The 27,158-nt window shown below is 33.0% G+C and overlaps 2 protein-coding genes across 3 annotated transcripts; one reads left to right on the top strand and one right to left on the bottom strand.

Moving 5' to 3' along the window:
• On the bottom strand, positions 1-24,976 carry LOC126850285 (dopamine receptor 2). 2 transcript variants are annotated; one of them, XR_007687530.1, is made up of 5 exons: positions 24,457-24,976; positions 17,747-19,464; positions 6,173-6,257; positions 4,000-4,340; positions 1,333-1,460 (listed from the first exon to the last, which is right to left on the bottom strand). XR_007687530.1 is itself a non-coding variant. In XM_050593124.1 (4 exons), exons 2-4 carry the CDS (start codon positions 18,955-18,957, stop codon positions 1,341-1,343), a joined length of 1,416 nt encoding a protein of 471 aa, XP_050449081.1. In that variant the 5' UTR covers positions 18,958-19,464; positions 24,457-24,976; the 3' UTR covers positions 1-1,340. The 2 variants fall into 2 exon arrangements, 1 of the variants encoding a protein (XP_050449081.1); XM_050593124.1 differs by lacking the exon at positions 4,000-4,340 and having other exon boundaries at positions 1-1,460.
• Positions 7,007-8,890, top strand: LOC126850261 (uncharacterized). The gene has a single exon (XM_050593078.1). The coding sequence runs from the start codon at positions 7,007-7,009 to the stop codon at positions 8,888-8,890; it is 1,884 nt and encodes a 627-aa protein (XP_050449035.1).
• Positions 24,977-27,158: the final 2,182 nt, after the last annotated feature.

Genomic DNA, 27,158 nt, shown 5'->3' with positions numbered 1-27,158 from the left:
GTCAAGAATTATTGAAAAAAAATCATTGTACTGTATAATGCGTTAATTGACATGTATTTAATCAAATAAAACAAACGAGAAAATGAAAGCAACAAAAACTATTATAGAATAAGTATTATACAATAAGTAAAATATTATACTAATATAAAAAAAGAATTAATATTTAATAAAGTAAAAAAGACTCAACAGCTGCATCGGAAAAATCTCGCATACAAAGCGCAACTTATTCTTACTTTTTATTTATATTTAAAGTTAAAAGAACAGAATATTTTTTCCTCTAACTCTTTTTCTATCCTTAAGGCTATTCAATATACATGTGACTAATTTTTTTTACAAAACTATCTTTATATGTATGTTATATTTAAAGGATGTGAAATATACATTGCTCAAATATTTATTTTCTTTTCTATTTGAGACTTCTTTTACTTGTATATATTGCTTTTGTTTGTTATTTACATCTACTCGCATCTATATACGTGTATTTTTTTTTTTTTGCCATCGAAGTTAGTAAGTTCCGTCGAGAGTAATCGCGAGCTTATCTAATTGTCACAGATATCTATAGTTTGGTCTCATACAATATCTTATCTTCGGTTGCATCGATAGTATTAGGTTAAATCTTGGACTAGCAATTGTGCAATTTTTCATATTGACTGTCACTTTTACACATTACAATTCTATTAACGATGCAAATAGTTTCAGAAAGTTGACTAATCAGAGGTAGCATTGATCGGTAATTGGTACAATCAGCGTCTTAGATGAGAAATAGCGTGTGTTAAAATTCCACAAGGATACTTTTTTTATAAGATCTTTTTCTGTAGCATGAATAGAGAATCTATAAATTTAGTCTCTTGCGGCGCATTACGCCCGGAGCTGACCAGGTTGGTTTTTACTTTCCTTCAAGAGCCCACGTACGATGATAGAGTACATTCGCGACGCATTTGCTCGCTCGTTAATACGATTACAGAAGCGAAAATCCAACGACTCGTTTTAAATTAAATCATGATAATTTGAAAGCCGTTGAAGATCCATTGTTAAGTACGTGTTTCGCAGCTTCAGGTATTTCGCGGTCTATATTTTCACTCATCAAGCCGTCTCTATCCCATCCACCCACAACACGTTTCTATTTTTTCGTTTTGCAGAGGCGTCTCGCAATAATGAATTGTAATACCGTCCAAAGCGCGTCCTCTTGACATTTTCCAAGCGCAATAAAATTAAATCGCACAGAAAAATTCTTCTAGTTTCTTGAAGGTCTTCTCGATCTTGATCGTGTCACTAAATCACGCGTCACGGAATCGAATTGCTCGCTCTCGACGTGGCCCCGATCGGGCCGACGTGTGACGTCACATACCGCCGCTGGAAGGACCGCTTCCGGTTGCGCATATGCCACCATCGCTACTTTGGCTGACACTACTGTAGCTTACGTTACTCGCTTGTCCTCCTGTTGCCATTCCGGAAATATACTGAAACAGAATAATTTTGATTATTGTTTTCATGCTCATGCATTTCACATTATCAGAAAATTTGTTGGAGAATAAAAATTGTAGTAGTATCAAATATTTTGCGCATGAACTTGCTATGCTTTCAATCTTTTTTTTTTTTTTTAGAAACATGTACGTATTTTTCGTTTAGATAAAAATAGTATTTTAATGCTTGAACTGCTTGTAATTAACATACTAAGAAATTTATACAAATAGATTTGTACTTTTCTGATCTGTGCATGCTCACAACTATGTTATATTCATAGTGCTGATAGTACACATTTTTTGTCTTTTATTTTTCGAATTAATGTATTTTACGAATTTTTAATGCGATAAGAATTACCAATGATATCCGGAATACGATCTATTTATAATGATTTAATTGCTTAATTTATTTTTTAAACACGTGACAACCCGCGACGACAGTTCCATTTTGTGTACAATTTTGCTTTCCTTCTATCGCAAATTTCAAAATCATTTATTAGATCGCAGCACGTTGAGCGTTTTCTTAAAACGCCTTTCCGCTAAACTGTGTTAGCTTTCCTTCGGAAAGAAGTCGAGCACGTTTATTCGACGCGATAGTCGAGCTCTCCTGTCGTCGTCCTAGGGACAATCGATCCATCGGTTTCGCTTCAAACGCAACCTGTCTCTCCGCGCTTGTTGCCTTCCCTTTAAAGGTCGCCACGGATCAGCGACAAGCTTTACACTTCACGCTCATATCCCATGTACACATAGCTTTGCGCCGAATCGTGCGAACAGTGCGGTCGAAGAGACAACCCGTGGCTTGAATAGGGAGAGGTTGTTAAACGGTTTTTCGATAGCTCCTGGCCGTAAAGCAAATAATTCAATATTCGGCCGGCCGTGGAAAAAAATGTCACCGCAAATGCGAACAAGTCAGGATTTCAAATCTATAGTTTACTGATCGAACAAAAAAGTGAACAAAACAGATGTTCTCCTGTGCTTAAGGATTTCTCACCTTTCTCGTACAAAAAAAAAGCAATATGTAACTAATGCTCAATATGTTTTTAAATTAACAATTTAAAAAAAAAAAAATTTTTTTCACATTTAACGTTGATTTGAAAGACGAAGGATTTTTCAAAGTATCACGTATAGTTTGTGCAATAATTCTCAGAAACAAGAGGAAGGACTTGTGAAAAGTTTCGTAAAGTTTCGCTCGCTTTATCTCTCGTCATCCTGTGTCTCATGGGATAGTGACCGCATCAGAGTTTTCTCGTTTGTCCTATCGAGTGTTGAATTCCCCAAGGTCAAATGGTTTTCCTTATTTTTGTCTTCTCTCTCTCTCTCTCTCTTTTATGATCCGACATCTCGTATGTTCACGGGGCTCTCGTTTTGGTAACACGGTCATGAAACTAAAAGTATCTATCTAGGTTATTGAAAATAGCATAGAGATTGCGCGTTTATTTTAGATTTTTCATACACGGACATATCAATTTTGTTTAAATTATCAATTTTGTTTAATTTATTATTTTATGATATAATATCTAGTCTTTTAATATTTCAAAATTGTGTAATTATATACGATGTCTCATGTATCAATCACCGCAATTAATCCCCTTGCATAAGCGTAATTAGAGCGAGATATATCACGTTGCGATAAAAAATATTCTACAGAAACATTTAAAATTTTAATTTTCACACTTTTATACTCGAATTCTTTTTTTTTTCAACATTGACAAAGTGCAACTAAAATATTTAGGTGCACATTAGAAATTGATAAAAAACATGAAAATGATATAAAAATCCGGAAATATCTTCATATTTCAAAAACGAAATATTAAATATAAAATGTGTGTGCATCATAGAAGTATAGAAAACATTAATAATGCCTTTTTTCCAGATTCGACAATCACGGATCAGATGCATCGTGTCTTAATTAATATTATATTTATATTATCATATTATAATATTATTTGTAACATAATTACACATCATGATTGTTAATTCCGAAATAAATTTTAATGTTTAATTTATCTCATTTATTAGAATTAAATATTACATTAATATGAGTACGTAACATATTCGCAACATAATCCTTTTCATTTTCTGCTTGATGATAATGTCGACTCTTCTTAAAATTAACAGCAATGATGCGCAAATATAATATATTTTAAATACGATACGTCTAACTCATAAATGCCAAATGTGAAGGCTTTATTAATGTAGATCATTACTGTTTCTAACACTTGTACAATCATTCATGTTTTATGAATTACCAAAGCTTTTATGTTTTCAAGCGCACTTCATGATGGCGCGCGAACTCTTTTAGAGCTCATTTACTCGACAAATATGCACACATGAAATTTTACATATTTATAAATCAGGAAATATCTTAATTAAAAGAAAACCTGTCAAGGCTTTTAAAAAATTCTATCAAAAGATAATTAATGAGTCAAGTATTATATCAAGTATTTATATCAAGAAAGTGCTACTAAATAACACAGTGCTATGTGCAAGTGCGTGTTTAAGATCAAGAGAGTGTCACATTTACTAGTCAACATACCGAGAATTTACATTCTACGGGAATGCGTCGATATTCGTTGAGATGTTCGTCGATCTCTGATACGTATGGGGTTTGGAAAATAGATACGGGAATTACAGTTGGAAATTAATTGCTAAACTGTATAAACTGCTTTACTCATATTATATTAAAAAGGGACGAAGAAAATAACGACGTAAATGAAAGAGAAAGAAAAAGTCTCGAGGAATTCTACGATCAACGATCGACGGCCAGCTCGCGATGATATTCCGTTGTTAAATGTAGGTTTGCTCGCCGGAATTTTCTCGACTTCTCCGTACGTGATGAATCGAATACGCGGAGTAGTACCGTCCGGATGCAAATTTCTGAAAAAAGCAACATGGATACGTTCCCGTACCTAATAGTTAGCGTCAGCAACCCTGTTAATAAAATTGTAATATGTGTAACGTATTGCTCCCTTTAGTATTCCCTTTTATGCACGTTCATTAAATGTGATATATCGTTACATCAGCGTTTATTGATACAATTGATACATTTGAAGACGATAGTCAAGATGACTCATGTATCTGCTGAATATTTTAACAAAAAATTGCTAATTAACATTCTATAAAATTATATGAAAGAAATATCTATCTATCGGTGTGTATTAACAAATTTTTCTAATCTAGATTTCCCACGTAAAATATAAATTATTTATTCCAATATTTGTTACCTTTATTAAGGGGGCATACCATTTAAACTTTCCAAAAATGAGTACATTTTCTAAATTTTTTTGCAGCGCAACAACTTGATAAAAACTTTATTTTTTTTTACAATATTATAATAATATTATTAAGTATTTAAATAAGAATTTTTAGTTTAAAACAATTTTTTTTTTTTTAAAGTTATGCGAATATTTGCAAATTTATATTTTCATGCATGGTGTGCACAAAAACTTGAGTTACATGCGACGGATTTACTTCAAATTTTACATGCAAGTTCTGTATCTGCTAATGAAGCCTTTTTAAATTTGATTCCTCATTTTTTTATTATAAACAAAAAAAATGGACTTTTTTTAAAAAAACAAAATTTTTTTCAATACGCCGTCATTTTTCTATTTTTTAAAATTTTGAAAAAACACTTGGATAGCAGATAACTACTAATATGTTTAATAAAAAAAATTTGTATTTTTTATTTTAAATATAATCTACGAATGTTTTCATGCACATTATGCAGCCATCTAAAATTTGGACGAGCTCTACAAATATTACCATAACTTAAAAAAGAAATTTAGGCTTAAATTTTTATTTAAGTGGATAATAATATTGTATTGATATTATAAAAAAATTTTTAAAAACTTATCAAGTTGCGCTACAAAAAATCTAGAAAATGTACTCATTTATCAAGATTTCAAAAGGGTATCCCCTCTTAAATCAAAATATAAAATTCTTTTCTTTCTTTCAAATCTACTTCTTCTCGATAAAATAATGTATTGATTGCAGCAAAGAGAGCTTTTAGTTTTCAATGTGCACATTTGTTTAACATTCGATAAAGGCGTCCTAGTGAAGACAAGCGCATAACATAGCGCGAGGAAAAATGCCAAAACTGACGTACCACTTTGCTCTTGAGCTCTTGTCCCAAACTAAAAGTTTAAAATAAAGATTTATATTATTGATATTTATTGGAGACAGCTTCTTTTATCAAACTGTATCATAGTTTTGATAATATTGTTATCATAATGAATATGAATAATCAAGCGGATTAAATTCAGTTTTGATAAAACTGAATAATTGTTGAGAAATATTGAATATGTCGATTTAAAAAACTTACATCGATTTTGATACTTTTCCTCTTTTAAACATATATCATAAATTATTTAGATTTCTAGAAAAAAAAAGTCTTTTTAAATCCAAGGTATTTACTTTTTCTTTATTTAAATCAAGATATTTAGATTCCTATTTTTTCAGCATAAATTTATTCATTGTTTTATTTTGTGAATAAAATGCTTTTACTTCTAACAAAAACAAAGTTTGATACAGGGGCAGCTTATGAGGGACACTAGATGCTAGATGCATTTAGGCAAATTTATTCTAATGTTAAATTAAAGATGAATTAAAATCAGGAATTAGTTTTGGGATTATTAAACAATCATGATACTGTTTTAAGTTAAAGAAATCTATTGGAAAGATACGATAAATAATGCCTAATTTAAACTTACTTGACTTGGTTTACATCTGAATGCCGGTTGATACCGCCGTTTCATTTTTCTAGGACAACAGGAGCATAGAATCCTGACAAAAGCTCTGAAACACAAGAAAATATAATATATCTTGCAACCTTAGTCAGACTATGAGATCATAAAACAAAAAAAAATTGTATATCTATGAAAATGGCTCCTTTTTATTTATTATGTGGCCAAGAGACCCAACCATATAAATTGATATTTTAATCAGATTTGCGCTATTGCGACGTAGACAAGTGCGTTTGTGCAATGTCACGACGCAATATCGTGACACCAAATACATTTTAACGCTAAGATTGCATGACGGTTATATTTTTTTTTCAAGTATCGTGTGTACGAATATTTGCATAAAGGCCACAGCAATGAAAATGGACACGCGATCGATGCTTACGTGCGTGCATTGCATTATTTGGATATCACCAAAGAATCGAAAATTTTTTTTAATCTAATAATTCTTTAGTATCTAATTGACTTATAATAAATGTTTGTCGCCGATAATATTAAATAGTTTTAAAAATGACACACATACGCGTGTTTATACATGCATACTGTTACGGTATATTATACAAATAATGTGCAATGCAAAATGTACGATAAACAGATAATCTTTCTAGCAACTGCACGAATGACATTACATGATATTTACACTCTTTTGATATTATCCATTTAGATTATATTTTTAGCTTTTCACGGCTCGAGTACTTGGATAGAATATTACGCGACTGTTGCATTTAGAATCGTTGAAGCAGTTGAGATACGGTGAACGTCGTGAGACAATAGTGTAAATGGATGTGAGCGTATCGAGGCAACATGAATATATATATCAGATTAGGTTTATTTGACTTTTATCAGCCACAAAACTTTCCAAGTCGTTTCTTCTTTCTTATTATATTAATATCAGCTACTTCCGCTATTGTGACATCGTTACAACGTTCAACCGATAAACGTATCCTCTGGAAAAATTTTGTGGAAGAGCAGAATCAGCGTGAAAAATCATCAAGATTAATATCCTGTGCAATGCCGTTTATCGAGGAATATTTCGAATATTCGGATCAAATATCGCTCTTGGTCTCGGACTTGCTAGACGACGCTTCCGCTCTCATAAAGCCATTGATGACCAAATTACCCGTAAGCGGCACTGTCTATTCACTATCATACGTAGAGCCAACAGACGAATTAGAAACGTACGATGTTTCTAAAAACATCGTTATTCTATCAAAGAGCGCAATCACTCTCGAAAAAAACTATACCTATTTCGCCAATTACTGCAAGCGCGAATGCAGTTTTGTAATAATGCTAACGAATCTATTCGCCGACGAAGAAAGTTTCTTGATAGAGGCCGGCGAGATAATAGAACAAATGTCATTGCACTACATTTTCAAACTCGCAATATTGGCGTTAATTGAAGAATCAGTTTTGTTGGCCGGTAGCATTCCGATTCGGATCGGCGAATCGTATATGTTTGCCGAACCGGCGCTTCAAGGCAGATGCCAATGGCAGAGTAGCACTGCGATTCGATGGCAACGTTTCGAGAAATCATCGCCAATCAATGCCTCTGTGAACGCGGCGATATATATAAGGTTTCCGTACGCGTATTTGATTGGCGACAAGAATAATTTGAGGTTCGGTGGTATCGAGGGCTCGATGGTGGAAGAGATCGCGAGTAACATGAATCTCAAATTGAACAGAAGTGTGATTACGTGGCAACAAAACATTACGACCAATACACAGATGTATCTAAGATTTAAAAACACAATCGACGATTTGATATTTGGTGGTCGCCTGTGGAATTCCAGTGAAAAGATAGATTTCATGACTTCTTACGGTATGGTGCAGGTTGTGTGGTTAATACCAATGAAAACGAACGTTTCCTTTCGTGGTTTAATAACGCCGTTCAGCGCGAACGTTTGGTATGCCATAATCAGTACATTGTTCCTCAGCGGACTCGTAAAGCACTTCTTAATACATGACATCTCATTCCTGGATATGGCGGCCCTGGTTCTCGGCGTGTCCACCAATCGACCGGACAACATTTCCAGCAAAATTCTATTCATATCTTACAGCCTATTCGGTTTCTTTCTTACGCAGCTTTATCTAGGATCGCTGGCCGATCAGCTCCAGAGTGCGTCGGACAGTCAGATAGAAACCATGGAGGAGTTAGTTAAATCGGGGCTACAGATAGGTGGGACTCGACAATTAGCTCAATTGTTGGAGACGCCTGACAAAATTAACAAAATCGAAAAAACGATTCGCGAAAATCTTATCGTTTTCCCACAGCAGGATTATACCGACTTGTTTTCAGATATTATTGATGGAAGTAATACTAGTCTAGCCCTACTTGTGATGTTAAATCTGACCGATATACAAAGTATGTCCAAATTGGAAAACGCTCACATTATGAAAGAGAACGTGGGCAGTTATCCGTTAGCCATTGCCACTTGGCAGGGATTCCCATACTTGAAAGAATTTAACTTTAAAATACAAATGCTCGTTCAAACTGGTCTCGTTCAATTCTGGACAAACATGGCAGCATTGAACACAAGTTATATCACAATGAATGATAGCAAAGACGATAATTACATCGACATAGACGATCTTGCACCGGCCTTTCTTCTTTTGATTATAGGATATTTCGGTGGATTTTGCTTGATGATTATAGAAGTTATCTTGTATCCATCTAAACTGCTCTTATAAATTCACTTTTATATTATAATATAAATGGATAATTTTTGCTGTAATCCAAACATTTGGATGTATTCTATTAGTCGTTTTCTCTCTCTCTCTCTCTCTGCGCATATTTCTTGTTTTTATTTATCTTTTATTTAAACAAAAAGTGATTTTAATAAAAATTTTATTTAAATGATTTTTCAATATTTTAATATTTGATATCAGATACATAGTTTCAAGTGCAATAAATGTTCTGCAAAAATTAATCCTTGATCGAATTAAGGATAAAAAGAGAACGCAATTTCATTCATTTATGTCTAATAAAAAACTGTTTTATTTTGTCTGAATTGAATATTGTTAAGAGACGATATTGCTCTGATGCTTGATAGTTTTTGAAGATATCTTAGTCATATATATCCTGTTGTGTGAAAAAAATTTTTCTCAATCATCAACGCGATAACTATCCCGCCTCATTAACCGTTTATAATAAGTCTATTAAGATCTGCGAAATATTTAACTTCACCTCTCAGATAGAGAACTCGTCCAATGGCGAGTTAATTAGAAAAGTTCAGAGCTAATTTCATTAAACCTTTCTATTTAACTCATCGATCGGACGAGGTAAAACTTGCAGTAAAATACCAATTTTAAAATTTGCGATACCATATTATTAACTGCGATTCAATTTACGCACGTTGTGCCTTTTGTAAGCATCTGTTTGTAACACATATTACATGCAAACATGAAATGATTATAAAATATATCTATCTTACTCTGTCTTCGTTAATGTATAATTAATCATTTTACCAACTCATACTGTTAGATTCTTGCCATAAATATATAAATAATATATAAAAAAGAATAAAAAAGAAAACCAAAATTTTGAATAAAAAAACAAAAGCTTAAAAAACCTGAACATTTTTTGATAATTTGTAAAGAAATATCTATAATTGTAATTTATAGATCAAATTTTGCAATATGTGTTTTTTTGAGAAACGTTAGAGATCAAATTTTTATTTCGAGTAAATTTTATTTCAGAAAACGCTTAGAAATTTAATATTTAAAATATTACAATCATTTTTTAAGAATGTACGTTTATAAGAACGAAAATGACAAAAAAAAAATAAAAATATTTTACATTATAATGCTAAAAAATATTTTATATTATATATTATAATGGTTTTAAATTTTTACTATACATTGATAGCCGCTTAGTACTGCCTCAATAACAACGTCAATACTTGTTATTTGTTTTGTTTTGTTTTTCTTTTAATATTTGTTTTCTCACAATTGTGCTCATGTTTCATAAAAAATTTAACAATATCGTTTTTTTTTTGTTCTGTTATTTGCTGTCTCGAATTTCATGTTTGATTAAATTGAATGTGATATTGCAAAGCTTATTTAACCTGGTGCACGATTGATCGTTGCCAGATATTTGGACTCTGATATTTACTTTTATAAAGTACATTTTTGATTGACAAAAATGTTAGCAACAATACAACTTATTGATAATTGAGTTACTAACATAAGTTGTATAAATTATATAAATATTAATATTACAATTTCATATTTGGAACAAAATCGTTTAAAAATTATTAACTATATATTTTGACGTTATATATTTCTATTTAAAAATTAAAAATTTATTTATTTTTAATTGCATATTTTTACTATTGGCTGATTCAATATTTAAACAAATACATATGCAAAATAAGTATATATTGTCGTTCTTATATATGTATAATTTTTTAATTGGGAAAAACCTTATGCAATTTTACATAATTTTTAAAAACATGTTTAAGAACCTGAGATATTTACTACATATTTAAATATATAATAAAATTTTCTGCATTTCTTATATTTTATGATTAATAATATTATAAAACATTTAATATAAATTACACAGTAGGTATACAAAAACGAATATGTAACTTTGATAATTTTTGATGAATAAAATAGAAAGGATTAAAGTATAGCCAAGTATTATTTCTTTTCTCATACGTTAGTAGATTAATGGCACGGAAATATAATTTTGTCGATTAACACAGGAAAAGAGTTCATTCTACTTTTTTCGCATCGTAGCATTATTACACGATCGATCATATACATCCAATACATCATCGATCGAATTACGATCACATTTCGTGGACTTTTGTGCGAGTACGAAAAAGTCAAAGAACAAGATGACATCGTTAATCAAAACGAATCTGGCCATGATTTCCGATCATCGAATTATTGACGACAAAACGAACCGAATTGCGGGACGTAAGGTCCCAATTGGCGTGTGGCGCTCGTGTAATCAGCTATTGGCGTTGAATTTACGTTCTAATGACAACGAAACGTGCACCGAATGCATTTCTGCTGGAATGCAATCGGAGCGGAGTGCGCGACATACCAAACCGGAAATCGATGACTATGTCGCGGCATCATAATGAACATTAACGCGGTAACTTCTAGAGAAAACTCCGATTATATCCCATATAAAAGCTATCGTATTATTTTGACAATTACAAGAGCGATTTTGTAACAGTACGTAAATGGGGAAATAGAACAACGTGATAAACGACATTTGAATAATAAATTCAAAACATACAGGATATTTGATTTATAGGCAGTATCAGTGAAACGTAGTCTGAAAAAAGCTAGCGGAAGCTACGGCAACGCGCTATCCGCGCAACTTTAAAGATTAATCGAGCTGATAAGATTTATTTCATTTCGCATAATTCGGCATCAGCAACAGAAGAAAGCTAACTCACAAACATATAATCGAAACATATGCACGGATGGGCACAATCTGTGGTATCCGTTAGCAAAGGCGGCCAAAAGTCAATCCGGTCTGCGCTACGCAGAGACGAAGTAATCCGAGAGTTAAATTCTCTCTCTCTCTCTCTCTCTCTCTCTCTCTCTCACCCTTTCTCTTTTCTCTCTAAAGTTCATGGTAGAGCAAACAAAGATAACAGAGTTAAGAAGGAGAGGGGGAAGGTAGAGAGAAACTAAAGAGAGAGAGAGAGCCATAGTATATTATAGGGAGAGCTCCGTAGATTTACGACTACGGCTTACCGAGCTTGATCTTGGTGCGATCTTACCTTCTAACTCTATACCCTCTCTCTGTTTTTTCCCTCTTCATCTTATTACTCTTAGTCAAGCGAATTACTCCTCTCCCCCTCGCCCCCCTTCCCCCCTCCACTCTCTTTCTCTTTCTCTTTCAACATTTTTAGTAACGAGTAGTAACAGCGAGATACATACAGACGTTTTGGCGCCGGACACAAGGCGACGCGACGTCTCGACGATGTTGAATCCAGATTTTGGCGACTATGCACTGCGCCACTCGTATGGGTCTCGCTTTCATTTTTATCTTTCTTTTTTTTTTCTCGCAACATGAATGTGTGTTCCGCATCGTCGATCACGAAAGAAAATTGTTAGAGGAAGTCAATTACTTAGGCAGACCTTGGCATACTTTGCACCTCGCACCTACATCGAAATATAACGTGACACGAAATTCATATGTATTTATTTAATTTAAAATTACTAATCGTACATGGTGTTTCATCTTTTTATTTAATTTATGAATTAGATATTATTCACATTGTATTCAATTAATAACAAAAAGGAAAAACGTACAAAATATGATAAAGTAAAATATCGAACCTCTCAGAGGACTCAAATTGAAGTATCGTATCGAAAAATTTATTAAAAAAATAAAATATGTAAGTGTGTATGATTTGTCTGTACCATTAGACACTTTTCTAATCTATTTTTTTTATAATGTTTTCATAGGTGGTATCGTTATTTTCCTCCACGTAATGCTTCCGTTCTTAATTGCACTTTAGCTTATGCTAAACTTAATGAACGACCTAGATCTTTATCGCGTTATTGATCGTGATGCAGTTATTATGGTGTTTCTAGCAATAACGTAAAAGATTCGATAAAGTATAAGACGCGAGCAAAAATATTTAAAAAAAAAATTCATTTAAAAAAAAATCGATCTCTACGTTGCGTTTTTGCTTCTTCTCAGTCATGTTCATTTGATATGAGTCGTGCGTTACACATTTCTGAACGTGCATAAAACACGTGTCTGCTTTCCTGTTGTTAAGAACATGCAAGAATCCCGCGTGATACGTTTCCCTCCGGTAAGACAAAGAAGCACGGTTATCAATATAATCAACAGCGAGACAAGATCGTCCCCATTGCCGTTTAAGGATCGAGCTATTATCTTATTTCTGTCACGCGCACGATTTACATATCAGATGGCCGGATAAAAGAGGGACGAAACAGATATTATTTACGAGAAACGCGGAGTGTTCGTGATTATTCGCAAAACAGCTACGGAAAATCGGCCGTCCTTGAATTCAGAGTTTCTTTATGAGATCGGTGACCTGGTTTTGCTCGGTCCACCAGCTAATAGAGTGTTATCGGCTGCTTTCCTTCCTTCGTCCGCACTCCTCTTTCTCTTTTCAAACCTCAGATATAAATCCCGATTTGTATCTTCCTTTTTATTACAAAAATATCTTTTCCCCTAATCTAGGTATCACAAAATATGTAATTTTGATAATGCATAGCAGCAATGCCAGTATAATAGTATGCTGGAGGGCTTTCTTGTTAAAATTTATTAAGCACATTTATCTTATAACAATATATACTATATTATATATGAAAAAAAAAATATAATCGTGAGATGCATAAATTTTTTAGGGAAGATAAGCAAGTACGTAATTTAAAACATAATATCGCAGCCAAAAATAGATTTTTATCAACTTGTACAATAACTTTGTGTGGGTGTAGCTGTTATGTTTTATGGATTACTTGTTGAAATGTACCGGACCTTTTTTTAATGTCGGCTTATACGCAGAAAAATGTGTAGGAATAAAGTAACGTTGACAGAGAGATGAAATAATCCACGCGATGCAATATGAAGTAGAAAGTTTAAAATGCGAAATTTTTTTTTAACGAACTCGCGCAGGCAGATTAGATCTTCCGGTTTTATAGTAATACGGCTTTTGTTTGAGTGCGATACCATTCGTATATTTCAAAGTTCTTATGATATTTCAGATGACATACAATATGAGGAATTGTTCCCAAGTTTTTACATAATTTAAATTTTATTTTTATTTTTATTCATTAACAAATTAATCTCGCACTATTTGCGTCTCGATAAGGATCTTTTAATTTTATTTATCTCGTTATTTTTTGTCATTCGTGCGTTGTCATTGCATTCATGTTGAAGGATCTCAAAAGGGTCTCAAAAGAATCCACATCTATTTCAGCCGAAGCGGAACGGAACGCATACCTACATCCATGTTCTCTACTGTACTTGCAGAAACTTTTAATTGCATCATACTCGAAAAGTCTTTGTAAAGTGAGGAATCCCCTCGCGCGTATGTTCCGTCGCAATATAAACAACGACAACTTCTAAAATTCGTGGTAAGTTGTAAAATTCATTAATTTTGACTTTTAGATCAAATATAATTAAGCTTAAGCTGTCAACTCTACAATTAAAATCGAAATTTAATCGGGAGTTTAACACTACTTTATTTAATTAAAATCGTTATTATAGATGCAATCATGATTGTCTCTGGTTTGTGCTTCGATAAAATCAGCTGAATAAGTAACTCGTGTTTAATAAAGATCCGCTTTCTTTATCTCGGCGCTGTTTTTACTTGTAAAGTTTTACATCAGATATTGAAAAAAGAATTACCTGAATTCCATTACCCAATTACATTACACAGTTACCCCAACTCGATTATAATTAACTCGACATGAAGGCGTTTCAGGAAACTTGGAACATTGATCAATACAAAGGTTCGCGTGTCTCGGATTCTTTCGTATAAAATTACACTTGCGAAGCTATCTCGTTATCAGAGAATAAGCGATCGAATCGCATTAATTATTCTTTTCGCTACTCTCTCGTTATAGTGTCAAATCGCCGGCTTCTTTTCGCATATACAAAGTTGCAATTACCTCCCTTTTATTAATATCCGCCCGTTTGGAACGATCGAACTATCCACGTTTTACAACCTAGGAGATAGGTCCTCACAGCCCTATATATACCATAAAGAAAGCACGCGGTCTATTGATTTTACATTTACCTGTATGCACGGAGTAAATATCCGTGAAGCGTGATAGTTACACGTGGGATTGCTGTACACAACGTCGTTTGGCGTCAGCCAAACCATATCGGCTCCTCTATTCAACGTCAGCGTTACATCGCCCCCCATCATGTAGCATAATTCGCTCTGCCACGCGATTCGTGATTTAACATGCGAACATGTCCACATGGCAGAGACAGATCGGTGGCGTTGATCCATTGCTTATTGCTCGTGAAAGCAAAGTACACACAACGTTTTACCAAATGCTATCTTCAAATTTTTTATTTCTTATTCGGAAAATTCGAATGTCATGTATATGTTAATAATTATTTGATTAAATATATGATATTTTTTATTTTATGTTTTTACAGTTTTATTAAATTTAACTCGTTACATCTAATCTTTGTGATTCTTATAAAATCTATGCTTTTATGGTATTATTTTAATTAAAAAATAATAAAGAGATCTTGATATTTTTATAATTAAATAACACTATGAAAGCTGGATTCTCGAAAACGCTGTCAATTATTATTGCGAGAAGTTTTTATTGATCAAAAATGTAATTTTGAAGTATTAATCCAGAATAGTTATTTCTAAAATAACATGAAACTAAATTACTTTACACACACACACGCAATACACATTTTTCTTTTCAATTATTTATTTATTTATTTATTTTTCTTTTTTTTTTGTTAGCCATCCATTATCACATTGGGATTAGCACAATATTGCTGAGTACTTTCTGTATAATACAGTGATTTATCAATCTGTTTCTTTCTTTATCATACTGTTTTGATCATATTGCAATTATAGAATCCATTTAATTTGCGTTAAAATAATAATTAAATAGATTAAATGATAATTAAATAGCAGTTTAATAGATCTATTATTATCTCTTGCTTCGTTAAAAACTCGTGTGAAACATATATTATAGAAACTCGCGCGTCATAAAAGCGCAAAGAAAATTCTCCATAACTACTATCAAGTCGAGAAGGTATTTAAAATGATAAATGTTTTTCACGGACGCTGAGCGTCCCGGTAGCGTTCGTTGAGGCTCCGAGGGAAGAAAATGTCGGATGCGCGGGCGTCCTGAAACTTCGGGCTCATTTCACGCGAACGAATAAAAGTAATTTGCTAAAGGGTCTCTGCCTAATCCACCCACAATCCCCGCTAGCCAAATTCTCTTTTTCCGTCTATGGAAAATCCCTGCTATTCCTCTCTCTCTCTCCCCTCCTCTCTGTATTTCTCTATATACATACACACACACACACACACAAACATATATATATATATATATATATATATATATATATATATACGCGTTTTCTACCGTGCATATACGTTTTAAAAGGGGATAGCTCCTTGGAGCTTTGGTTTAAAATCGATCTACAATCTCGCGAGTATTCTTTTTCGGGTGGTTCTTTTCCTTTCTTCCACAAGCGTTTACCACCTTCATCGTTTTCTTCGGTCTGTTCAATAACTATTACTTGGCGAATAAAGGGAGAGGGGATAATATTGAAATTCACATTAGCAGAATGCTGACAATTGGGTGTGAGGCGGGTAATGTCAACTCACGATGATAGATTGTAAACTATGTACATTTCGCGCTCGTACACCTGGTGACATGTATGTATATATAAACGCATTAATATTCTAGCATCACTATTCGCATTATGCATATAATATGAGGAAGGGATGTATGGATGAAGGTAATGTGTATGTCTAGCCGAACATTAACGTTCGCTACTAAAGAGACAAGCGTACCGTACAACACGTCATAGAATTTGCTTATTCGCAGCGGAATGTTTCTGGCATACGCGAAACACTAGTCGCATACGATATATATTTAACGTAGCGACATTGTGTGAAAGCTGGAATCTTAAAAATGCTGATAATCATTGCAAAATATTTCTCTTATGACATCGTGGAAAGCAGAATACAATGTTGTGAGGAATGTCAAAAGTAGTTATGTATTAATTACATAAAGGTTTTTGTATGTAGAATAATTGCGTTTTATGCGTAAAAACTTTGTGTTTAATTTTCTCTTCGTCTCTCTCTCTCTCTCTCTCTCTCTCTCTCTCTCTATACAATACATATAAAATATTTTAAAAACATTTAAAAATATTATTATAATATTAGACATAAATAGAATGAATCATCTAACTTATGATCACTTTAAATTACTCGTAAATTTATATGAAAAAATGTTTTAGACAAAAGTCGTATACTTAAGAAAATTTAAAGAATGTATATAATAATCACATTCTTATTCTTAATTTTTATTAACAATTTTTCTTCAACAGACCTTTTTATATAATAAACAGTTATGCATGCAAGTAATTTAAAGTAGGTGTTAAATTAGATGTTTCTTCCCGTAGACATAAAATATTTGAATTGCCTTCAAAGTGTTCAACTTTATCTCTCTTCCTTAACATAGTAAAAAAATTTACTAAAAATTTACTTATATAAGTATTAAGTGAATTTACATTCAAATGTTTATGTTTATGTTCATGCTTGATTGTTTACTTCTTCATTCTTTTCTATATGTAAAATAAATTAATAATCTATTTGTAAAATATCAAAATAATAACCGATTAAATAAAAATTATTATTTTCGTGCAATTAAAAAAATGTCTACGAATCCAATTGGGAATAATATTTTTGTACAAAAAGTGTGTTATATGATATTATACAAAACATATAAAGATGGAACAAAGCGTGTAAAATGTATGGGCTAATTGTTTCGGTTATTCTGATTTCCAAAAGATAAAATCAATTAACGGTGCGTATAAGGACTCACCTACGAAAGTCTCTACTCCAGCAGGCGTAGATTACGGGATTCATTCCGCTGTTAATCCAGCCGAGCCAGGTGACGGCAGCGGACACGATTTCCTCTTGCCATATGCACCTCGTGCAGAATCCTGACCATAGATTCACAACGAAGAACGGTAGCCAACAAATAATAAAGACACCCATAACGATACCAAGAGTCTTCGCCGCTTTCTTCTCCTTGGCGAACTTGGCAAGCTTCCGCGACAAAGAAAAATTTTTGCCCAGATGGTGCTTGTTGTTGATTCGCACGGATGGCACTCTGGTAAGACCATTATTGTGGAGTGCCGTTAACGGTTCCTCGAGATCCTGAAGATCCTCGGGCGTGCTCGAGGCGGTGCGAAATAGATGTCTGGCATCGGTGTTCGAGGACACACCGCCCCGGTGCATTCTAAGCGTAAGTTCGAGCTCACCGGAAGCCATCATCACTTGCTTCGTGCCGAGTTTCAGACTCCTCGTCTGTATCACGGCAGCGCGATAGATCCTGTAATACGTGAACACCATCACGAATAGCGGCAGGTAAAAGCTAATTGTTGACGAAAATATCAAATAGCCGAGATTCTCCGTGAACGGACACTTGTCTTCGGGTACTTGCTCGGTCCGTACCGCGCGCCACCAGGCTATCGCGGGGAAGGAGATAGCACTCGAGCAGATCCACACAATAGCGATAAGAATCGCCGCGCGTTTCCTGCTCATACGCATCGGATACGTGAATGGATCGGTGATCGCCCAGTAGCGGTCCAGGCTAATGACGCACAGATTCAGGATAGATGCCGTGGAGAAGAGAACGTCCAATGATCGCCAGACATCGCACCAATCCGTCGTGAAGAGCCAACGATTTTCTAGTACCTCGTATATCGCACTGATCGGCATCACCACTAGGCCTACTAAGCAATCGGCGCAGGCCAACGAGGTCACGAAGTAATTCGTCGCTGTGTGCAGATGCCTCTCGCGAAATACCGCGAGAATCACTAACGAGTTCCCGAAGACGGTAGCTACGGAGAAGAGCAACAGAACTATCGCGAGACCGATTCGATCCGTGGCGAGTCCCCAGAGATCCTCATAGGTGTTATTAAAGAGCGGTGGATAGCTCGCGTTGTAAAAACTCTTGCCGATCAGATTGTCGTTTAATGCGTGTGCCTCGTCTTCCCAGCTCGATAAATAGATCTCGCTGTCATTCATGTTTTGCCTTGCGCATCCGTGCCACTACGACGACCGTAATCACCCCGATATGCGATCGTCCAAGATGATAATTCTCGTGACGTTCTCGAGGCGGCTGAACGTCAAAGTATCAGCGTCGCATTTACGTTCACGAGATCCCTCCTTCTCGTTTGTTTTTTCATTTTGTTTCCTCATTGAGACACTTCGGAAAATCATTGTAATTCTAAGATTACTGTCTATATTTTTTACTATATTCTTTTACATATTTTTATTTAAATTAATCACACATAAAATACACTCCGATGAGATAGCCTGATTCAATTGATCATCAAGCTTTTGTCAATATATGATCAGATTATATCCTCATAAAGACTGACTATCTCAACATACTTGTCGCGTATCTGTCTGATGACGTTTGGCACGATAGATTTCTTCGACTGAGATGTTAAGTATAGACACACAAAATGGCATAATCGAGAGATGTCAAAAGTTCAGATTTCTTCTACTAATTATCTGTCTTTCGAATACCTGAAACAAATAAATAAGTTTAAGTTTGCTTTCTGAAAAAGAAGAAAATGAGACGAAAAATCTCGCGAGTCAGATGATTTTATTCTTTATTATTTCTTGAGTGTTCTTGTAATTTATTGAGCAAATATTTTCTTTTCTTGGAAAAGATCTGACATTAATTTCTTTCCTTTTTCTCTGATAAAATAAGCATTCTTTTGAAATCTATTTGATAGCAGTTCCTAATTGATAGCGGATACAAATTTATCCGCTATCAATTATTTAAAAAGGTTCATTACAAATCCTTTTTTCTCTGTCTCTCTTTCTAAACCTATATATAGTCTTATAAAAATTCTTGATAAATCTTACTATGAGAAAAAGTTAATCTGAAATTTTCTCATTTGGCCAGATATTTTATTGTTGATTGAATCTTTATAAAACGATGATATGTTTATGTTTACGATTCATTGAGCGGGCTATACACGAAAGGTCGTATCGATGGTACAAAAATAACAGGCTAGGATAATATCATTTTTACTGAAACAAAACTATCGAGTCACCTCTGCAAATAACAGCAATCTGTATGAAAAATTATAATTTGCATAAAATATCGTAAGATGGTATTTTTTAGATAAGACGTATAAAGACTAAGCAGTTTTTAGTGCATAACAAGATCAACATTTTGATTCTAACAGATTTCAAGCCGAGATTTCCTGTACGCTCAAAAGAGCACGATAAATCTTATTTTACTTTGTCTTCTTGCCTAACAATAAGTTGGAGAAATAAAGTCGCAAAGTTGAGTAAGATACGGCAAGATAAGAAGAGAGAGATTCGTAATTATTTTTCTTCGTCTCTCATCCATACAGATATTTAATCGAAATAGTTGTATTCGTAAAATTAAACATCAACAGGATCTGCGTATAGCTTATGTTCTCGCTCCTCAAGTTTTGCTTTATTCCTGTTCCTGTTATATATTTCGTGAGAAATATATAACAGAATATTCAATTTAATGAATGTCTTTAAGATCAGTTGAGCATTTTTACGCGTTTTACCGCATTCGTTGTTACGTATTGATGGCAAAGCAATCAAAGTGAAAGACAAACGCATATCCGAACGTAATCTAACTTTAAGTGAATCTTCTCGCCTCGACAATTTTATTGACCAATATTGACGGCTCCATTTTCTGCCGGGGACATGACGTCTAAGAATCTCCCTCGAGGCATGACAAACTCTTTCGAAGCGATATTAAAGCTATCGCGCCGCGTCATCCTATTTTGCATATGGGTCTCCGATCTTCCTCTGGAAATCGTTTTCGCTCACAGAATATCGAATGCAGATATTCTACAGGTAAAAAATTGTCGATACCGGATTGATTCATGCAATACATATCGATATAACTACATAATCATAAAATATATATTTCCTTTTGATCAGTATTCTTTTTTCGTTTTTTTGTTTTAATTTAAATTAATCTTAATATAAATATTAACACGCAAACAAATCTGATTTGTATACTAATTCTATTCATGCCGTATGTAAACAATCACTTTCAAAAAGCTTGCACATTCTCTTTCTCTCTCTTTCAGCATTATAAACCACTCCCCGATTACGCCTATTTATGGATTTTCATCGTTGAGTGATTATCACGATCATCTTTGACCCCGCACCCTCGCGTCCTCGTAGCCTCCCTCGTTTTAACAGTATGCAATATATACTCGATCTTACACACATAGCCGTTGAAGAAGGCCGCCGTTGAACTTGGTCATTACGGATGAATAGTACCAATGGCGATCGATATATATATATATATATATATATATACATGCATAGTAGTATAAAAAAATAACTTCTCTATCGTAGAACGGCCAGCTCATTAATGAAGAACACATTTTCCTGAATAATCAAAAATATCTGCTTCTTCGAAAGTGTTAAAAACTTTTTTTTTTTAATATACATGTACAAATCAAAAAAGTAAATTAATTTTAAACTATTTTCACAAGAATTTATGTTCTAAAAATTCATTTTTATATTTAAATTTTAATAATATTTTAAATTTTATCGTTAAATGCAAGACATTATCAAAAATAAAATGAATCAGAGGCTTCTCGTGATGATAAAATTATATAAAATTATACGATAAAAAAGCAAATTAAGCTGGTAGAAAAATATTTTAATATGTGGTTTATCTATATATATTTAATATAATTTGTGGTTACATTACAAACATTGTATGATGAAAAAAATATATTATAAATACGCTTATATATTTAATATTTTTCATGAAACATTTAATATCTGCAAAATAACTATGAAATTATATTATTTTTTAAACATATACACATTATTTACGAATTTTTAAATGCAAAATATGTACATACATATACATATATAATTGATTATAAACAATTGAAATAAATCATAAACAATTTGGAAACAATTTTGGGATCTGAAATATGGAGTGAAATACTCTAAATCCATGTTTGTAATGAAAAATATTTCTTTCAAAGAACAAATCCTTATATCGCTCGTTTCTCGATAAGGATCAAGTTAGATACCTATATGCGATCTCTTCCCCTGTTTCTTTAGGAACTTACGAAATTGCGATAGGAGGATCAAGAGTAGGTAGAGATAAATTTACGTAACTGATCGAGAAAGAGTAAGAAAAGACATCAAGGGTAGAGGAGCGAGAAATTGAAAAAAAAATTTGAGAGAACAAAATATAAATATTTTTTGAAATTTACTAAATACGTATAACATGATAGAATATATGTATGTTAATATATAATATTGTTTTAAATTGTTTTGAAATAACTAAATCATTTATATAATCTAATAAAGTTTAAAATAATTATTTAAATGCAGAACGTTTTCATTATTAGATATATATTTTCTTTTATTAGCAATAATAAAGATTATAGCAGACAAAATATGATAAAATTACACATGTAAAGTAAATCAAAGATAAAATATGGAGAATGTGTAATGACTGTTAAAGGCAAATATTCTTTATCATATAATTTTGTATCTCCTAAAATCTTTTCTGTCTCGAAATGAAATAACACGAAACAATAGCACAAATTAATATCTGCTAAGTCAAAGAGGAAAGAGAAATCTATTTTACAAGGCTTGATATCACATTCCCGTTTGTATGACCCGTCGCGGCCAATTGCAAAATTACATAAGATTGGCCAAACGGTAATCATGTAAGCCGGAAGTCAGTGGGTGTCAATAGTCTATTATCATTTGTAACTCTCCAGACATATTTGTTCATTTTACACGTGTAAGATTTAGTTAGCCTTCGATAAAAAATTTCTACTTGCATGGATAGATAAATGGTTATATTAACGCTGAATTATTTTAATAATGAGAATGAGAATGAATTCTGCACGGCTCCAATATCGAATCGATATACGAAATAGTTCGCTATTAATAAGTACAGTTATATCCCGCGCGAATTTTCTCTTCAGATTTCAGAGAGATCTCAAATTAAATAAGATAGCTTCATATTTCACATTAATAATTTTTGAATTATGATTCTTATCTTTTACTCTTGCATCAGACACGAATGACTAATGTGATGTAATAAATTAAGAAAAAAATATTTCAAAAAATTTACCTAATTGTTTCATTTCATAATAAGATATGAATCTGCATGCTGACATAATTGAATGATTTAAATCCGCTTTTTTTTTTTAAATGTTTCCACATGGTTAGAGATGCAGGATTAAACTTGGAAATTACGCGGCGCAATTTATGAGCATGTATAACTGCTACATACGTGTAGCTTGATGCTATACTGCTGGATATCATTCTTTTCTTTTTTGGCCTTTAAATTCCTAAATTCTTAATTAATACATAATTTTACTTTTATGCAAACGTATTTTTTGGAAAAAAGCAGAAATAAACACAAAATTAAAACACTATATGTGCAGAAAATTTTACATTGTTAGAATATTTTTTGTTAATATTAATCTGCTCGACTAACAATCTAGAGACATGTAATGTTAAGTGATCCTTGCAGTCTTTGATCGAATAGCAAATACTTTTTCGATAAGTTTTCAATCTTTGGTAATCCTGTCTTGTTATAGAGTAGATATCTCTTTTGCCGCTGTCTTTCCTTATTCTCGTTGAACGATTTGATGTAAATTTTATCTCTTGGACGTCTGAACATTACAATGAGCAGTTTTCTTGAATAATGTTTTAACGCTTGATCAATTATTTCATTTAATACAGAGCGTATTAAATGAAATAATTGATCAAGCGTTAAAACATTATTTGAATATTGAAAAAAATTATGTAAAACTTCGAAAAATAAAAATTTAATAATTAGACGTAATAATTGTAAAAGTGCCCTTAATATTGAAATCTTTGTTATGTTCATTAGCGAGATTAATTTTATCCAATATTTAATTCTATTATATATAAAATTATAAAAACTGTGTTAATTCTCTTCGCATAATATATCTCATTTCAAAAATACAGGTATGTAAAATATTTTCCTATACAAGAAAATTCGAATTATTTTACTCAAATATAATAAATCTTAAAAGTTTTTAAAACAATTGACAATAAAATGGGATTTAGAATGCAACCTTTCATAACAAATATTTTGCATATTTAGCCGTACTTGCGTTAATTTTTGAGATTTTTAAAATATTTAATTTTTAAAATAATTAAAAAAAAAGAAATAGAAATAATAAAAAATTAGAATAAAATCGAATACTGATCCGCACATAAGAAGATTGTTTTTTAAAAATTATTAAAAAAAGCTAACTGCCACAGAATTTATAACTATTTTTTGTATGATCTAGTATAGAATCCTTTATGGATAGCGCACATATATTAGTGCAACAAATGTGTGGAGAACTGAACAATCAATGATATTACAGAGCTACTTATTCGGTGACTTGATTCATTCAATCAGTTAAATTAAAAAAGAGTGTTTCCGAGACGATAGAAAGAGTGCTATTAAATAAAGAAGCGCGCAGAGGGGTGAAGGGGAGGGATTGTACGCACCATTGTATCTTACGTGAATCGCAAAGCAATCATGTGTTCTTTCTTCCGTGAATAATAACGCGGGTACCGCGATTGTTCTTCATTAGCGCATCATCGTCGGATAACGCACGTTAATTGCCCCCTCCTCCATCCCCCTCTAATCTGTCCCGCTTGCAACGTGAATTCTCAAGGTCACGGCTTTCCTCGATCGCCGGTTCGATTCAATCGATTCACCGGGATTGATGTCACGTTGTCACGATGTTCGCGGCACAGATGTTGATGACAGCGACGATGCTGTTGATATCAGCTGTGATTTGGCTTGCGTTGTCGGATGTCGGTATTAGACACGAGCGAACGGGAAGGAGCATGATCGAGGAAGGGTACGGAAAAACGTATGTGACACGTCCTCGAATTTTCCCTCTAAACGCCGCACATACATACGCGATTAAAAGCGGGGAAAGGGTGGCTCGACTGAGAAGAGCCTCACGAGAGGGATACTTTTCCTATAACGAGTACGCGGGTTACGTGTTTCGCGGTTTTAGACGGCCGACTGCTACTATCGCGTGGCTCGAAAAGCTCCGCACTCGTCGCGCTTGCGCGCCGCATCGAGCCGCATCATCCCCGCGCGGATACACACACATACACGGACATACACACATGTATTTTTACCCTTATCAACTTTTGCTCAAGGCACCCTGCTTCTTTACGTCATCGTCGCGGATATACACGGATATGACGTGGATTTTCTTTACACATGACGTCATAATACACACCCGCCTACTCAGTTTTTAATTACTTCCTGATTGTATGCATATATTTATAATCTTATTATATTTGAAGTATCGTTTCGCTTCGATTTTTATTTCCAAGTGTTAACGATACGCGTTTAAAACCAAAATGGCAATCTTATCGTAATTTCGTAATTATGTGATGAACGTTTTATTAATTGCAACGTAATTTATCGGAGCAACAACGCTATTCCGCAATAATTTCGCGTAAAATATAAACAAAGCAGAATTGCTCGGATATTTTATAAAATTTGCAGCGTTCATATAGAAATCATAAATCGACATTATAAGTTTAAATTTTAATACTATTTGTATTTATTATATATCATTGATTCATGAGATATACTTAAAACAGAAATTGTAGAAAAATGTTTTTGAATTAGAATGTATACATTGATTTTAGAATGTATACATTTATAAATATATTTTCAAAATTATTTAGAATTTTCGTTACAACATCCCTCGTCCTTCATCATCTGCTTATTACAATTAGAGGATTCCGGATTTCTCTCGTTCTTTTCGACTTTGTTTAGTTTGCAACATCCGGACATGCAGCAACCACCGGCTACTTCTCTCGCTCTAATAAGAGAAAAAAGAATACAATGAGTGATAAGGATAATGAAATATTAAATGATAATGATAATGAGATATTAAATGATTTATAAAATACAATATATAAAAATGATGAAAAGCGGATGTGTCTGATGAGCTTAATATTTAAGCGAAAGTCATAACAATGAATACAAGCAGATTCACGAATTAATTCGATAGCCCATATATGGCCGCCTTTTTAACCTTGTAGACCTCAAGTAGGACCGTCGATAGATTACTTTCCTGGTGGACAGCAGCTCTTACGATCTGTACTGGCATCGTTACAGCATCCGCCTCGCTCTTCCTTCGTACCGGCGCAACATTTGGCACCGCAACAACCTCCGTACGCTTTTTTTTCTCTGCACATTTTCAGTCGAGTTACAATCACTAAATTATCAAGGTCCCTGAGAGGAAATTGCGCATCGCAACGTTCGTGAAACCGTTATCGCGTAATCAGGCGACCATATAGGTGTCTAAAAACGTGTGACTTTTTTCTAACTTTAAAGTTTTTATTATATTCTCTTTACCTTTTGCTGCAACATCCGCCGTAATCTCTCTCCTTAACCACATCATTTTTCTTGTCCCTGCAAGCATAATGCGTTATATATATATATATATATATATATATACATACTAAGAGTTTTGAATTTGAGTTATTTTGAATAAATTAATATTAGTTTTTAAATTTTTAAGAAATTATTTTATCGGCACACGCTAAGCAAGACATAAACATTCAAAAAACCGTATTAATCGTTCAAACAGACAACATGTGTAGCTTTATAGAAAATAATTTTGTACAAATATATTTATAAATTCATAAATATGTATGAGAACTTACTGGTCGCATCGACAAGTCACTTGACCAGTGTATCCTTTTTGACTAGTAACTTTGCTATAAAAAGGATCACATTAACATTTTATACATATACATGTAACGTTATATCAAAAAGTATAGTCATAATGATATCACATTATTCATAAGATAATTTGCATTGTGTCATATATATATATAAATAAAGAATTAATTTTATTTTTGCTTATATATATGTCATATATAATGTCATATATATTATTGTCTTTTATATGTCAAAGAACGACATGAGAGGTTAAAATCGTTTCATATGATATATAAGGATAAAAAATCACTTACGCACAATGATCACACATGATGATCTTTTATGATGTTACGAAAAGTGGGCGTTTTAATCAATCAGTTCTTTTATCCTAAAAAAATTTTGAAATTTTGGCAAAGTACGTAGTGTTAAGTGCAAAAAAAAAAAAAAATTTTTACATGAATTACAAATAAATATTATGCGTTACCATGGTCATTCATCTATTTCTATC

Source organism: Cataglyphis hispanica, chromosome 6 (genome assembly GCF_021464435.1).
Source record: "Cataglyphis hispanica isolate Lineage 1 chromosome 6, ULB_Chis1_1.0, whole genome shotgun sequence".
Taxonomy (NCBI): Eukaryota; Metazoa; Arthropoda; class Insecta; order Hymenoptera; family Formicidae; genus Cataglyphis; species Cataglyphis hispanica.
The sequence above is the reverse complement of the archived record's forward strand: the minus strand, read 5'-3'. Positions and strand labels throughout refer to the sequence as shown.